Here is a 16,397-nt window from a genome sequence, read left to right on the forward strand (position 1 = left end):
ACTACTGCACATTACCATCGTAAGTGAGTCCTCCATCTCTCGCGCCGTCTCTTTCCTCTCTCTCTCTCCTATTATCTCCACGAGTTTCACCTCGGTGAGTCACTCGCTGTCATTCTCATACATCTTTCGGCTGATTCGTGTGGTCGCTTCCGCCCTCAGCTCTGCTTTTTAGCTCCACATCTTTACGTCCTTCATGTTTAAAGAAATAAGAGCCACTACTTTCTAAAAAAAAAAAAGAAAAAGAAAGAAAGAAAGAAAAAATCTTCTCATGGCAGAAAAAATTGAGTAGTTATGTTCAACAACCTCTCAAATGGAGAGGAGGTAGAATTAAAAATTGTGAAATGCATTGAGTTTGTATGTTTTTGAACAATGTTCCAAAAACCTAAATACATTATTACATATTTGTTGACAATGAAAACATTTAACCCAAAGTCGTTTACAGAAATAGAAAATATTTCATTTAGCAGACAGCTAACTAGACAGGAATGCTAGTTGCTAGTTACTTGTTACACTATACTAGCATGACAACAGAAAACTAGCATAGATTTTTTGCCAGTTTGCTGTCTTTCTGTAATTAAAGTTTTTCAAGAAAATGTATAAACGTTAAGCATTTTGATAATTTCTTAAGTTCTTCGAGAACTTTTATAGCCATCAGGGCATCTAGTTTCCAGACTTCTGTTCATTTTCAATTAAGAATCTCCATTTAGTTGGAATTGTTTTTTTGTTGTTGTTGTTGTTGTTTTTTGCACATAACCAATTATAATAACTTCTTATTATATTATAGTGTAAATATGTTCCATATAAATGCTTAACGCCTTTAGTCATTTTTCTTCCCCCAACATTTCTAGCTCTTACGTAGTGTTTTTGACATTCCACTTCCTGTGTTTTGCAGGGCCGGGGGCAGTCTATGGCGGAAGCGTGTCGCTAAGCGCCTGCCTATCGGGACTCGTCTTCTGGCTCAGCCTCTCCATCTCCGTCCTGCTGAAGGTCTAACACGTTGCCGCCTCGGAAAAGGAGTCTTTAAATGACGAACCCATCACTGTGAATAAAAAAAGAATTATGCATTAACCCAGGAGCCATCTCTTGCATCTTATAATCACCACCCTCCCCTCTCCCCACTCATGTCATTCCCACCCGTCATTGGCAACCACTGGCCACTGCCTTTCCCGCTTCTCCAGTGAAGGTCACCTTTTCAATGTTCATAGCTGTTGTGGTGATGATTATAAAAAAAAATATGAATGCTAAAAATGTGAAGGTGCCGAGCGGAGCGTGTTTTTGTCTCAGTGTGCACGTGCTGGATCATGGTTGTATATTTGTGAATGGTGTCACATTAATGGTGTTTATGAGGAATGTGATATGATATATATGATGATGATGATGGTCAGGTGACCCTGTAAACAAGCTGTGGCTGTTCACCAGCAGGCCACGCCTCAGTGGCCTTCGCTCTCTCGGATCTGAGCAGCAGAATTTTTCTGTGAATGATGTCAAATCTCATCTGCGCTAAGGGTCAACATTAGCATGGGGGGAGGGGAAAACTTATTTGTCCCCCCTCTTTTTGCATTTGCTGGAGGTCTTGACCCAGGGCAAAGCATGTGACCCCAGTCCGGCCTTCCAGTCTTTCCTCGGTCTCATCGCATTACCACATTACTACCTTCACCCTCAGTGTAAATATATATGCAGTAGAGGCCACCCCATAATTCCATATTCACCATCCGATTTACGGAGTACATTTCCCATCAGCCTCTCTGTTTCAGGCTTTTTTGGCTTGGAGGTTATGTTTCTGGTGTCTCCCCTGCCCAACCCCCCCTGAAGCCGTTGATCACTCTTCCTTGTCGCTTGTTGATAGCATGTACTGGTTAGAGCTGTTCCTGTTGTGCCGTCCATCCAAGCCCGAGCCCTCTCTATAGCCCCTGCACTGTGTACATTTAATCTGCAAGGTTAACTGCTAATTGCTTTTTTTTTTTTTTGGTGTTAATAATGATGATGATGAAGATGATGATGATGATAATGATGTTAATAAGTATTTGAAATCGATATGATAATTACATGTGAGAAAAAATAATAATAATCCCAGAGCCATGTGTGCGAAAATATTTTGTACTTTGCTCTGAAAAAAAATAATAATAATAAGTTTTTTTTTTCAAAGTGTTGTGCTCTATTTTGCCATGAGAAGCTTTTTAAAAACAAGGTGATGAGCTGGAGTGCAGCAAAACACTGCTTTGAATTAGCCCCCCTTTGTGATGCTAGCATGCCACAATGCTATACTAATTTAACAAGATAAGAGTTATTACAAAATGTAGGGTTTTGCTGTGCATCCACGCACTCACAAAGGGAGCGTTCAATGAAATGTAATATAATTTGTACCGTGTATGTATTCAAACGTTTCTTTTTAAGGCTCTGTACTGTATCGAATGTATGCTAACCTTTATGATGTCCCACCGTTTTTGTCAGCCATCTTGACGTCACAACCAAAAACTCTCGGCATACTCGAAATCCTGTGTGTTCGCCCCCTTCGTTCGTTCCTTCCTTCCTCCAGCCGCTTTCGAGAGGGAGCCAAATTAGTGGGAAATAGAGACGTAATTAGCGAGCGGATCGCTAAGCGAGGGCGCCGTCGCTCTTCTCCTCATCCCTCCATCTGCTGAGGAGCAGAGCTCATAAATCAAGCTCAATCCAGGAGCTGACAGGGACCCTCTTCAAGGACGACAGTGTCTCGGTGGTGACTAATTAACCACCACTTAAAGGCGCGTAGCGAAGACACTGCGACCATGTGCTCGGCGGCACATGGCTTAACACTGAGTGCTAGTTTCCACACGCGTATGCTGTATGCAATCTCTTACATTCATGGACAAAAAGCAAGGTTAGGAGCCGATCATTCAGTCACGTAAGTGCTGTATATAGCATGTTTTGACATTGTTGTGTCCCCATAGCTAATTTTGTCAAAACCAGCAATAACCAAACTAAAACGTAAATGTAAAGAAGTATCTAATTGGCGTAATCTGTTAAGTGTTGACCAGAGTGCCATGCTAATCTAATCCTGAAAGTGTTGTGTGATAAATTAATGTCATGTTTGTGATGGAAGGAGCTCTGACAGCGGTGTTTCAAGGTTGACCCGGCCTATATGCATCTCCATTTCTGTTCCATATCTCTCTCTCTCTCTTTCTATCTATCTATCTATATGGATCTATCTATCTATGGTGTACAAATCCGTACTGTATAGCCACAATTGCAACACACACTTGCATGTTTTGAGATCCCATCCAAAAATTTCTCATTTGGGTTCAATTTGAAGCACAAAACCAGTCCCAGTGCTATTTTTTCTCTGTATCTGTCTGTCTTTGTCCCTCTTTTCCTGTTCACGACTGCGCCGCCCATGTAAAGCTCAATGATCCATGGCGAACCTATCTGTGCTCATGTTTTCTCCTGAACAATAAGTAAACAAAAAAAAGATAACAAGTATGTCATGTTTCTCAATGTGGGTTATAAAAAAAAAAGCATGTCAATGTTTGTTATGGGTGGATTTTCCTTTTAAAAAAGTGTGAATATGAAAAGTGTGTGTGTGTGGGAAAGGTTGGCTTTAAAATACGGAAGATTGAAGTGTGATTTGATATGAGCTCTCCTGTAGAGATGAGTGATTGTGGGTTACCTGGAGGTCTGGTTTAAGGGGGTGAAGAGAGGCATGTGAGGCAGGAAGGGTGAGATGGGCCTGCGCTGACCAGACACTGAACTCCCTCTGTATGCATCCGATTAACTGGAAGACACCAGCTACAAATCAGCTTGCAGATCCATTTTTTATAAAGGCAGATTGCATGTATTGATTTTTCCTGCTGCTTCGCTCTGCTGCTTGTGTCCACACATTTAAAATGTGCTTCAATGCTAATGTCCTACTACTGTCCACTGAGACTGATGGATATTACATGCGTTAGTAAGAGGCCTCTAATTGATCCACAAATGCTGCAGTTTTTTTTCTTTAGCCACATGGATGCTCACAACATATCCAATCAGGGAGCTTACATGTGTCCAATCAGGAGGCACCTGAATTTACACGTGTCCAAACAGGAGGCACCTGAGATTACACATGTCCAATCAAGCACCACTTTAGCTTATATGTGTCTAATCAGGAGGCACCTGAGTGTACATATGTCCAATGAAGAGGCACATGAGTTTGCATCTGAGCATACAAGTGTCCAATCAAGCACCACTTTAGCTTATGTGTGTCCTGGTACCTGAGCTTACACCCGTCCAATCAGGAGGTATCTGAGCTTGCACCCGTCCAATCAGAAGGCACATGAACATTCCCTGCAGGACTTTGAAGAAACAATATGAGTCTTATTTTCTTTTAATAGCTCTAATGTCACTGTTTTACTTTTCCATTTATTGAGTTAACAGCCGTTTTTTCCCCAAAGTGGCATTTTCACAGACATGGAATGAAACCAAAAGCAGAAACGAAGGGTAATTTACTAGGAACAAAAACAGAAATAGAATCATCCTTAGCTATTCTAGTATGGAAACATTCATTTGAACTGATTCCCAGTTAATAACAAAATTAAAATATATTATTTAAAATAATTTAGCCATATACAACAAGTTTTTGTTAATCTTCTATTTTATTATATTAGACCTACATACAGCCTCTAAAATGAAAGGAATGAACCATTTTGTTCTAATGTTAGGGAGGTTGTGTTGGAGTTGGAAGACAACAACAACAAAAATGTTCAAATATGTTAAAAAGTTCTTCTCAGAGCAAGCTGAATTGATTTCTGAGGCTTAGAAGTGAGATAGAATTTAATTAAAGTATAGATCTGAGCAGCTGAGGGTTAAGAGTATTGCTTAAGGGCTTAATGGTTGCTTGCTGACAGTAATGGGATTTGAACCCACAACCTTCTGATCACAGATACAGCACTTTAACCCTTACTGAAATGACTGGAATTATTTTATTTAGATGCTTTGTACCAAACTTCCAAATTTGATTTTAACCAAATATAAGGCAAAATGCACATTTAATTCCTGATAGATAGATAGATAGATAGATAGATAGATAGATAGATAGATAGATAGAATTATTATGAATGAGGTGTTAAGTTTTTAAAATGACCCAATAATATATAGTTTCACTTTAAGATGTTTGTATGAAATGCTTTGTTATAATTTTATCATAATCTGTGGTCACTTTGTTGCAGTTTTAATGTTTGTAATGTAATATTCAGAGGCCACTATAGAGAATGATGTAGTTTAATGGTTTAAGTTCAACAATTGAATAAGAAAACAATTATTAATTTAAGACATAAATAGTAATACTTTGAGAAATGTCAGTGCATATGGATACTGTGTATCTTGAAGTAAAGGTGAGATCTCTGTGAGTTAGAAATGGAAACAAAAAAAATAAGGTCTGTTTGGTTTTTTAGAAATAGCATAATTCAGTTTCTTTTCAGAGATAAGAGTATTTGTTGTCACGGGCAGATGATGCAAATAGAATAAAGAGAAAGGATTCTTCTGAAAGATAAAGAAAGATATAAACAAGGAAAGAATGCTTTGAGAAGTAGAATAAGGGAATGAATAGATAGATAGATAGATAGATAGGTAGATAGATAGATAGATAGATAGATCATATTAAAGCAATAGATTGGTCAAAAATGAAATTTACACAATTTACCCATTAACACAGATGGATTCAATCAGCCAAGACATCTTCAGTGTCCGATGTTTAATTCTTGGGCTAATGTAGCTAACAAGTAATGAAGCTGGAGCCTGTTCTTCAGTGATGTCACACAGACATATCAGTGTGGGTTAGGACACAGAAGACTACTATAATCTATACCAGGCTTCGTCAACTGGCAGACCAAGGTCTGGATGCAGTTCCAGAAAAGTATTTCTGTGGATCAATCTGAGAACTCAAATACTGTAGCAGAGCCAATCAGTGTACGGGAAAAAAAACTGTTTGTAGTTCAGCGAAAAACAATGGCTGATGTTGTGGCTTGTTGCAGCCAATCACATGCATTTATGTAAATGATGTAGTCGAAGGCTGTTCATCAGGGAAAGAAAATGTTTTGACAGACTTTCATAAATTTGTCATTTCACTTACCCTGTCTGGTCTGATTAGTGAATTGTCAGCATGGATTGTTAAAAACAAAACAAAACAATGTTTAAAGATCAGAAGTATATATTTATTCTCCACTCCAAGTTCAAAACAGACATCTCCGCTGTTAGTCAGATGTGGCGATAGTCAAATCTGATAACGTGAACTGCCACAACAAAACAAAACATAACTATTTATGTTTTATTGTATTTCGATTATAACCATGAACTAATCCTGAATGATTAAGCATTAAAAGGTAACTTGTCGCTATTCAGTCATGTTACTTGCTTGCAAGCAAAGAAAGAATAAACAAAACTTCACTGTTTACCCAAACACTATAACATTATGAGGGCTTGGATGTAACAACATTAATGCATGGAAAGACTAATCAAGGACTAACACAAAATAGGTGATCACACATGGATAACAAACCAATGAGGAGCAGGGGTGGAGTCAGAAATGGAATAGAAATCAAAACAAACATGAGCACATGGCATTTATGACATGAAGGGTAAACTGTTACAGTTGCTTCCTGTGTCCTGCCTCCCAAAGGTGGAATTGTACCAGAAAGCTGAGGTGATTATTATGCAGAAGGTTAATTAGTTAGGGTTAGAATTTTAACATCTAAACACAAGCTAAAGTATTTCTGCTACTTTACAATCTTGTTATAAAAAAACAGAAGCAAGTATATGAAAATCTTGGCATCGGTTTTTGAAAAAGATTTTGGACAAGAGAATTCCATCACTTGTAAATGACATCATCCTTATAATATTTGGAGCTGACAGTAAAAAAGCAGAATGCTGGACACCAAACACGTCTTGGATGAATTGGGGTGTGGGTACAAATGTGTAAATTTCATTTTATGCTAAACCATCCCTCTCCATTTGATGTTTAATTATCCTGCTAATTATCAAGGCTTTGTGTGCATAAGGTTTTTAAGCAACAGGTGCAGCCTGTCAGTCATGTACAGCTGTATCGATAACACTCCGCTAATTATCTGAGCATAATTCAGTAGGTGTATTAAATGAGACATAGTTGAGACATTGTGTTTTCCTCAAAGCAGGAGGTTTAAGAAGCAACACTGCTGTGCACAAACAAGCCCATCACTCTGAATGTCAGTGGAGTGTGTCGCTCGCCCACTGGAAGCTGAAATTTCCGTCAGTCAAATGGGTGAACACAGGCTGTGGCATAGCACTTTGGCAGTGTTTGGATTGAAAGCACTTGATGTAATGTCAGGTGTTCACAGGTTAACAGGGACAGGTCGGTCAGTGAGTCAAGCCCATCTCCCTCTCTCTGTGCCCTTAGCCTCTTGCTCTTCCTCCACTCCTCTTCCTCCTCCTCTCCTCTGGAAATGAGATGAAATGCCGCAAGCACCTCCAGCTCTTCATTCTGGTCTTTCTGTCGTATTAATGTGTGCGTTTAGGCATGTCTGTGTGTGGGCACACATGCATGTTAGGGCATGCATTCTCTGACCTTGATTGATCATGACCTACTTTACATTCCAGTTCTCCATGCAATTCAGTGTTTTCTCTGCAGCATCAACAGAAAAGATGGAAAATCCAGAGCATTGTCTTCCACCTTCAACGAATCCTGTGCCGTGTTCCAAGTCATGTTTCAGATTTTGTCTGTTTTTGTCATTTTTATTGTGTCTGGGTTTTGTTTTGTTTTGTTTTAATTTTTGTTTTTAAAAGTCCATAAAGGAGAGAACAAAGTGAAGGAATTAATCAGAAAGGGAGAAAATAAAACTGAATTTTGTTTTTAACATAATCTGATGCTTGCCTTGTTGTTTTCCTTCATGCTGTTCTGTCATGGTTACTCGTTGACAGGAAGAGCACCGCTTAGGCAAGAGGCTGTTGCTTCAGAAAAGATTTCATGGTTGCAGACAGTCTCTGTTTTGCTTTGACAATGAAGTGCACCATTTTGTGCATCACATATACAGAGTGGGAGAAATACAGTCATTGGCAAGGACAGTGAGAGGCTGTAGACCTTCAGATCACATACAAACTAGCCTTTACGACTCTCCAGTGTGATGTAATGGCCAAGATGGAGCTTACATTAGTCTAACGTAAACCTATACTTAAAAAAAAAAAAAAAAAGATTTATTCATTTAGAAGGCTGAACACAAGTCAGGGGTTGAGGGTCTTCTCAGTTAAAAATTCTGACTTAGTAAAATGTTTTCTGGACATTATGTGTCTTGGAATATTTGGTTTCTAGAACATCTAAGGATTCTTTGCTTGTCTGACTAAGGAAACTCTTGAAAGTACCCTAAAACAAGTTTTCCTATCAAAGGGTTCCAAGCAGAGCCCATCCACAGGAAGAATGTGTCAAACTCCACACAGACAGTAACCCAAGCTCAAGATCAAACCAGGGACCCTGGAGCTGTGAGACGACAATGCCAACTCTACATCAAACTATTATTGTTAGCAGGGTTATTCACAGGCACAACAGTTGCTTTCTCACACTACTAGGACGCGAACTCGTAAGCTCACTCATGCAGAAACCTACAAAACGTAAGTGAGCTACCACTTCCCCTGTGACTAATGGATATTAGAGTGAGTGAGCCTTCCTGTCACGTACCAAATGGCTTCCTGACTCCAGAGCATCATGCGATGCTCAAGATAAATCTTTCTAACAGTGGCATTCTGTCACTGTTAATATCTGAACTCACAACTTCACTTTTACAGAAACCTAACCAGTGAGCTACCTCTTCCCCCATGACTAATAGATATTAGAGTGAGTGAACCTGCTATGTACCAAATGGTTTCATGCTATGTACCAAATGGTTTCATGACTGTGGTGCAATGCTCAAAATGAAACTTGTTAAAGCCAACCAAGCAAAACCAGAATGTTTATCCAACGGTAACCTTTGGTTCCCCTGTGGGGGGGGACCATTACATAATGTTCTTTACTTAGAAAAAGTGAGGAAACCGATTGCCTTAAAATTTCCAAGTAAATTAGTGTATTAATTTTTAGTTGGCAAAACTTGTTCATCAAGTATAATTAAGTACTGATCACTCTAAATCATTACTTAGGTTAACTTCACATTAGTGTTCACATTGCTAGGAAAACATTAGGGAAAAAATTTCAGGTAAGCTGAACGAAAAAGAATTAAGCTAAGAAAAAATGCAACAACTGAACTCAGGCAAAACATTATTTATTTCTCTTCAATTGTCTTCAGGCACTACAATGTACCAAACAATGCCAGTCAGACATTCCTAGATCATCCATCGCTATGACAACACACCTAATCTAACACTCAAATGTAAATCAGTAAGTTTTCCCCATCTACTTTGTACACACAATAAAAATAATAAAACATAAAAATGTTCCTTGATTGAAAACTCATGTATCCAAAGATACGTGACTAGTAAATGGTAGACTGCTAATTCCGTTAACAAAATCCAACACAGTCCAACAATTTGATTATAATACCACCACATCCAATGTCACCGTGTAATGCTAACTCATTCAATCTGATTGTTACATGGTCGATTAATGTAAATTGACCAATTAAGCAATTAAAAAATGTGACAAATACATGCCGACTCATCCCACCCTGCTTTTTTGCAGGTGGAGTGTAGACTCCACCTATAGGTAGAACTGTGCATGACCTCTCGCAAACTTCAAAAAAACTCACTATTTTAAGTAGGTTGATTCTGTTGAGTTTAATAACTTTCCTTGCCAAAAAGTTGTCATTGCTTAGTTGTCATTGCTTAGTTAAACTCAGTAAGGTCAGCTTATTCAAAACAAGTTATAGTCACTTAATTTTATTAGAAAGATTATCAGTTACGTTTTGATTAACAAAGTCAGCACTGTTCCTGAAATATTCAGGGAACTTTAGAACACAAGATGGTTATATAACAACTGACATACTGTTTTTTTGTAACTACAAACTAATGTTTCAGGAACATTCCGGTAACGTTCTTTTACAGAAGAGGTGGTTCACCAAAGTTTGCTTTTAGGTTTTATTTTTATTTATTTATTCTTTTGTATACAAACTAACGATCTGCTTACAGGCAGCTCATTTAGATAAACACTTACATAGGAATTACAACAGATAGGCCACTGTTTAAAATATTTCGCAGATCAACAGGGAATGCGGAATGCAATATGCATCATGTATTAGAGACCAGCTAGGTTTGTCTCAGTATAGTTACAGGTGGGTACAAGGATGAGCATCCTTTGAACCATCCCAGGTTAGTGCAAGATTCCCGAGAGGAACAAATTAGGTGAAGATTACCAAAATGTTAGGGAATGTTCTCTGAACCATTGCGGGTTACTGCAAAAGTTATGGGAGCATTGGGGGAATGTTCTCTGCACCATAATGCACAATGAATCTTTCCTGGATAACCAAGCAGGAACTAAAAAAGATCCTTTCTGGCTTTCAGTTAAAGGTTATAAAGCTATAAGACTATACTAAAATGCAGTCCTATTAGTACTCAAGCTAATGGAGCCTTATATTCGCTTTAATATCACCCCAGCTAACAATGATTGGTTTCCAGAATGTTCCCAGAAGCCAAAACTACAAAAACACAGCTTCAAATGGTATAATCCCATTATCATTAATGTTGCTGTTTACCAACAACCCCAGTGTGAACTACTCATTTGGAGAGGTTAAAATGTGTTTTGTCATTATGTTTTGTCATTGTGCAGTCCAAGTTTTCAGATGGTGACACAAATCGTGTCGACTCTGCAGCACATTAGATTTGAAATGAAAGGGCAGACTGCCAGCTGTAATTACGAATGATCACATGGCATGAATCATGTAGGAATTACAGTCATTTTTATACACAGTCCTCTCATTTCAGGGGACCAAAAGTAATTGGCTGCTTTATTGTTTCTTGGGCAGCTGGGTGTGGGTGTGGTGAATCTAACAAAAGGTCTCCAGCTGATTGTGGATGGATCTGGAAACTGTTGCTAAACAACACAAGGACCAAAGGAGTGTGAAGTGCAGAAAAGCAGAGCATCATGAGATTGAGAGATGAGAACCAAACCAAAAGCAAATTGAACCTAGTAAGGAATAAAGCATGTACTAAAATGCTACATGTTTTAAATGGTCATTGGCTCAGGGTTTGATATTATGACATTTAGCAAAAATGACAAAATGTACATAGTAGGAATAATGAACAAAGCCTGTAATTCTTGTGTGTTTATTTCTAAAAAAAAATGGCTTTTAATCTTGATAAATTTAGAAGATGAGTAAAGGCAAAATATCTGTTTTACCAAAGTACAATATGTATATTTTCTGTTAAGAGCTTCCTTGCTGAATTTCAAGCAAATATGACACACTAAGCAAACTTTATTGCAGTCACAAATTCTTCTTGCTGTCTGTTTAATAAGGACATTTGGAGGTTTGTTCCTTGGGACAGACAATAAAACTTGTTAAAGACAAACCCATTGCAGTTAAACACTTGGCTAACATGCTGAAATGATGCTCTGACTGGATTGACACGCTCTACGTTTTTATGGTTTTTGTGCTTTTTATGGGCACTCCTTGCATGTCTGTAGCTTTGGATTAGATTTTCAACAGAGAGCCGAGTTTATGTGCATTCAGAATTAATTTATACGGATTGACAAACACAGCCACTGTTTTGACCAGTGGCATAGCCAGGAATTAATTTCAGTGCAAGATGAGGAAATAAAAATAAATACATAAAACAACTGCATGATCTGTACAATTAAATTGAAAAGTGTGATGCATTAATGGATTTTTTGTGGATGCCAGACAGTAGTAGGAGTGGTGATGGCATTTAGAATGTGTTATTTAATCATTTAAAGCATGTTCTACCATCAATCTTGCCACATTATTAATGTTGCCGCTAGTAATAGGAGGAAATGATATTTTATCTTATAAAACCAGAGCTACTCTTCTATTTTTAATCCTGTATTAAACCTCCGTCGGCCGTCAACTTAATATCCCTGAGCTCAGAGTGTATCTAGCTATAAGAGAAACAGAAAAAAAGCATGATCCTGGTTAGTTAACAATAACGTGAATAAACCAAGGGCTTATTTTTTAAGAAATTGCTGCAATTATGATGGGTTCTTGTTGCTGATAATTGCACTCCAAAGGCAGATAAATAACCTAGCTAGTTAAGTAGCTAGCTAGATTTGTGTCCCTTTCTAATCAGGAAAAAGATTAAAAACCTATGGACTAAAAAGATGTCAATATTAATAGAGAGGTAATATCATTAACCGTCCTGTTTGCTGCTCCTTCCCCATTCATAAACAAAACTTTCTTCGAGCGAGCATGGGGTACAGTGGTCCCTGCCTCTCTATCAACGCTCCTATTTTTGCCTACTAGATGCATTAATAACCCTGAGAAGCTAAATGGGGCAGTAAGCATGCTGCCCCATGATTGTGCGACATATAGAAAGGCAACCAAATGAATGGAACATCGGTTTATATCTGTCAAATAGCAACATTTTTTAAAAAAAAAATCATTGGTCACTCAAAAGAGTTAATTAGTATTTTAACATACTGTATGTTAAAATGTATAGAGTTGAATGAGGACTTGATGAAGATTAACAATCGCCGAAGGGCTGGTTCAAACCCGAAATTAACCCTAGCTATGCCTTTAGCGATGACGTAATTGTCATATAAACTCATAAGTACATTGTTCAACCATGAACACAAGCTAGAGTTCACTAATTCTTAGCAAGTGGAAATCGCATACTGGATTATATCAACTCACCTTTGATAAAGCCCCATCCCAATAACTTACACAAGCACCTCTATATTCCTTGGTTGTAGCGTTCATCCCTGCTGCCTTAGATAATCACTTTCCGTCTCAGTTGAATGAATCATGAGTAAAGCAGACAGCCTTGTGTCTAATGAGGTAGTCTTTAAGAGGAATAAAGTGCAGTCGCACATGTCCTCCCTCAGGATGCAGCTCATCTTGCCAATAATACCTCTGGACCGAGGAGAAGCAGTGACATTTCAGGTAGTCCTGCTCCATGATGTAGATAGGAAAAGTCCAGAAATAACATCCTGGGATCATATATTGAGGAAGTCAGCTGAAGGCGAGACATTTTGCATGGTGATCTCTGGGGATATTCAAGCACAAGGACAAGCTTCAGCAGCAATAACCGATACATGATCGCAGACACGCAGGACCTGTTCAAAAATCTTGTCTCTGTAACTATTAGATGGTAAAAAGGTTTTGCTTCCTCTATCTGTGTTGTATCAGTGTTGTACTAGGAGGTAAGTGTGTTTCCATTAAGAGGGTGAAGATTAGCTAGACATGATAATATTAAAAATGTCTATATACTGTCATGATGATTTATTCATTTATCCTGGTCAGGGTCATGGTGGGTCTGGAGTTTATCCCAGGAACATTGGACACCGTGTTACTAAAGCTTTAAAATACTGTATTATGTAAAGTATAAAACACATGAGAGCATACTGTTACAAGACAAAAAAAAAGTTTCTTATTTTTGTCTAGAAGTGTTTGATTATTTTGTCTTGAATTATTTTACTAAAAAAAATTATAATTATTATTTATAATTATTTTTATTTATTTTATAATACAATTTATAATATTTTTTTAAAAAGTCACACTTTATCAGTTTATATCTGTTACGAAACAGCAGCAGGACAAGCTAGTTCCTGTTTTCACTTGCATTATAGCAGCTATAAACCGTTGTTCCCTTAAAAGCCTCTTTTTTTTCTCTTTCTTAAAGTTATTTTTAAAAATGCAGCTTGTATTGTTACTGAGAAATGACAAGAAGTGAAGACCTCTGTCCTGAAGACAGTCTTGTGTCAGAAAACGTAAAGTTACAGCTTTACAAATGTCTGTTCCAAAGCATTCCACTGGAGACTCCTTCCAAAAATTTAAAATAAATTCCTTACAGAAAACGTCACCATATCAACAATTACTTTTGTAATTGTTTTTTTTTAATCTGTTTATGTGAAGCGTCCACTCTACAAGTCCCTGTGTTAGTTGTTCCTATAGAAATAATAATGTATTAGAATGACAGGAACTATTGTCTGCTGTACCAACACCTTCTGACCAATCAGAATCAAGATTTCAACAATGTTGTTGTAAAGGTGTTAAATGATAGGGTCATTAACTCAAGTCTTAAATAGCTACAGTAGAAAATAATCTTGAGATTATGTGATATGATGTTGCACGTGTCGTTTTCTTTTAACCAATCCAGAAATGGTTCCTGATGTTACAACTAGTACTGAAAAAGTTTCTGAGGAAAGGCAGTGACTGTTAATATATGTTCTCGTCTTGTCTTTTTTGAAAAACTCTCCAATCCGAAGCGCATTTGCTCTCTCTGCTGGCATTGACGAGTAAAGTGAGGAAAGCTGCTGCGCCTCCAGTCGAGGAAATGAGGAGAGCATGTGTGTGAAGGTTCGAAATGAAGGCAAGGCCAGAAAATATCTAGTGTCAACAGGAAGGTTTCATCTCGAAGGAAACAAAAACGTGGACAGCTGGGGAGTGAGAATGGACTGAGGTCTAAACTGACTGGCTAAATGTAAGACATAAAAATTCTATATTTATATTAATGTAAATATACAGTATGATGGTACATATACTATATTTTTTAATTGGCATGATGTCAAAGGAATAGTTCAGGCAAAAATAAAATACAATTTATAATATACAATTTCCCTAAATCTAATCAAGCCAAGACATGCTCAGTTTCTGAAGTTTCATTAGCAATCCTTCACCAGAAAATTAACATGTAACAATTATAACACTTTTTATTTATTAAAGCTATAATTAAAAAATTATGGGGTTATTAAATTTTAAAAAATGACTGGTTTCCTGTGGTGGAAAACTTACTGACCACTACAAAGCACTAACATTGGAGACTCTTTCCATAAATGTTAAATTAACACCTGTCACAATAGCAACTATTTTTTTTTCTTTGTTAAATAACAACAGGGTTTTTTTTAATCTATTTATTATTAGTCTTGATTATGTGGCGCATCTCCCCTGTGTCATGTTGCACATATTTATAGATGCTTGCAGAAAGATGTATTCAGCCTCTGGTTGGATTTCTCTGGTGATTTTCATAGTGATGAAACTCTGGCCACTGGTCCTTTCGTGAAATGCTCAAAATGATAGATAGCATATCATACCGCACTGCATGTGGAAGCTAAATATTAGAGCCAAATGCATTAGATTAAGTTTGTAGTTTACCCCATCTGCAGAAGCTCTAATGGGAAAACAGTGTTCTAATTCAACAAGCCACTCCATATAACCTTAACTCATGTTTATTCATGACTGGATGACTTTCCTGCCGAGGAACACAGAGACTTACAAGGCAGCGAAGATTTGCTCCAGGCAATGTCAGCCTCTATGCAAATGTGGATTGTGTGCGGTGGTTAACCGCGGCAAACTTATTCATCAAAAATTAACCATAATTTAACCCTGAGCTTGTTCTCAGTTAATCATTTTTAATTGTGCAACTCAGAGGCAGCCCCAGATGTAATTCAGCCTCAGCTTAGAGAGGAAACGAAACACATTACAAACATTGTATAAATTTAGCAAACACGGGAATATTGCTTTATGGCAGAGGCCCTCAATGACCTTCCAAGCCAGTCTATATTTTATGTGGTTCCCATTAAAAAAGGAGCAGTCCTTTATTACCTAATGCGAGCATTCAGGCGTGTTAAGAACCTTTGCTCTAGATTTTCCTTACTGGACAAACCAAATGTAACACAGTGTAGTTTCCTTCTCCTTATTCACAGATATATAGTTTGTGAAATCACACAGCATGCATTGCAAATATGAAACATTTAGGTCCAGATCAATCAATAATATGTGTATTTAAAGAATATTATGGTCAGCTGACGTTATTCTCTGCTAGTTTTAAGTGCACTCATTTCTGTAAGATCAGTGATCAGTTTGGTGAAAAATAATATTTACACAAATTCTTCAAACTTAGCTGATCACCCAAGACACACTGTAAAAAACAGTGATGAAATCAAGTTAGAGTTTTAAATATACTTGAATATTTCTCAGCACTGTTGAATTGTCAATTCTGATAACAGCTCATTCACAGAAACTTCTGTGTATGCTTGGCGCTAAACTTAAATACATTAATAATAAATATGTAACTGATGAATGGTAAAGCTTTCTGTGAGACATTTCCTGAACATTTATGGAAGGAGTCTCCAGGGTCAGTGAGGTGAAGCAACAAGCTGCATATTTTTACTCTTATTAACTTCAAGAGAAAACAAAGAAACAAAACAGAAACTAACGTATTCCATGGACATTCCATAACATTTAATATAACTATAAATGAATAAAAACGATTCAGGATGTGCTGTTTTTGGAAAATAATCAACTTTGGTTTAAAAAAAAAAACTC

General features: G+C 37.5%; 1 protein-coding gene across 1 annotated transcript in view; it reads left to right on the forward strand.

The window, feature by feature from the left end:
* The window catches only part of iglon5 (IgLON family member 5), a 130,401-nt gene extending 128,423 nt beyond the window's left edge, over window positions 1-1,978 (forward strand). Inside the window, exon 8 of the mRNA XM_026924409.3 lies at window positions 893-1,978. Coding sequence (XP_026780210.1) covers window positions 893-993 — 101 coding nt within the window. The 3' untranslated portion in view covers window positions 994-1,978. The remainder of the gene's footprint in view (window positions 1-892) is intronic.
* The last annotated feature ends 14,419 nt before the right edge of the window (window positions 1,979-16,397 follow it).

The sequence above is a fragment of the Pangasianodon hypophthalmus genome, chromosome 22, assembly GCF_027358585.1.
Source record: "Pangasianodon hypophthalmus isolate fPanHyp1 chromosome 22, fPanHyp1.pri, whole genome shotgun sequence".
NCBI lineage: Eukaryota > Metazoa > Chordata > Actinopteri > Siluriformes > Pangasiidae > Pangasianodon > Pangasianodon hypophthalmus.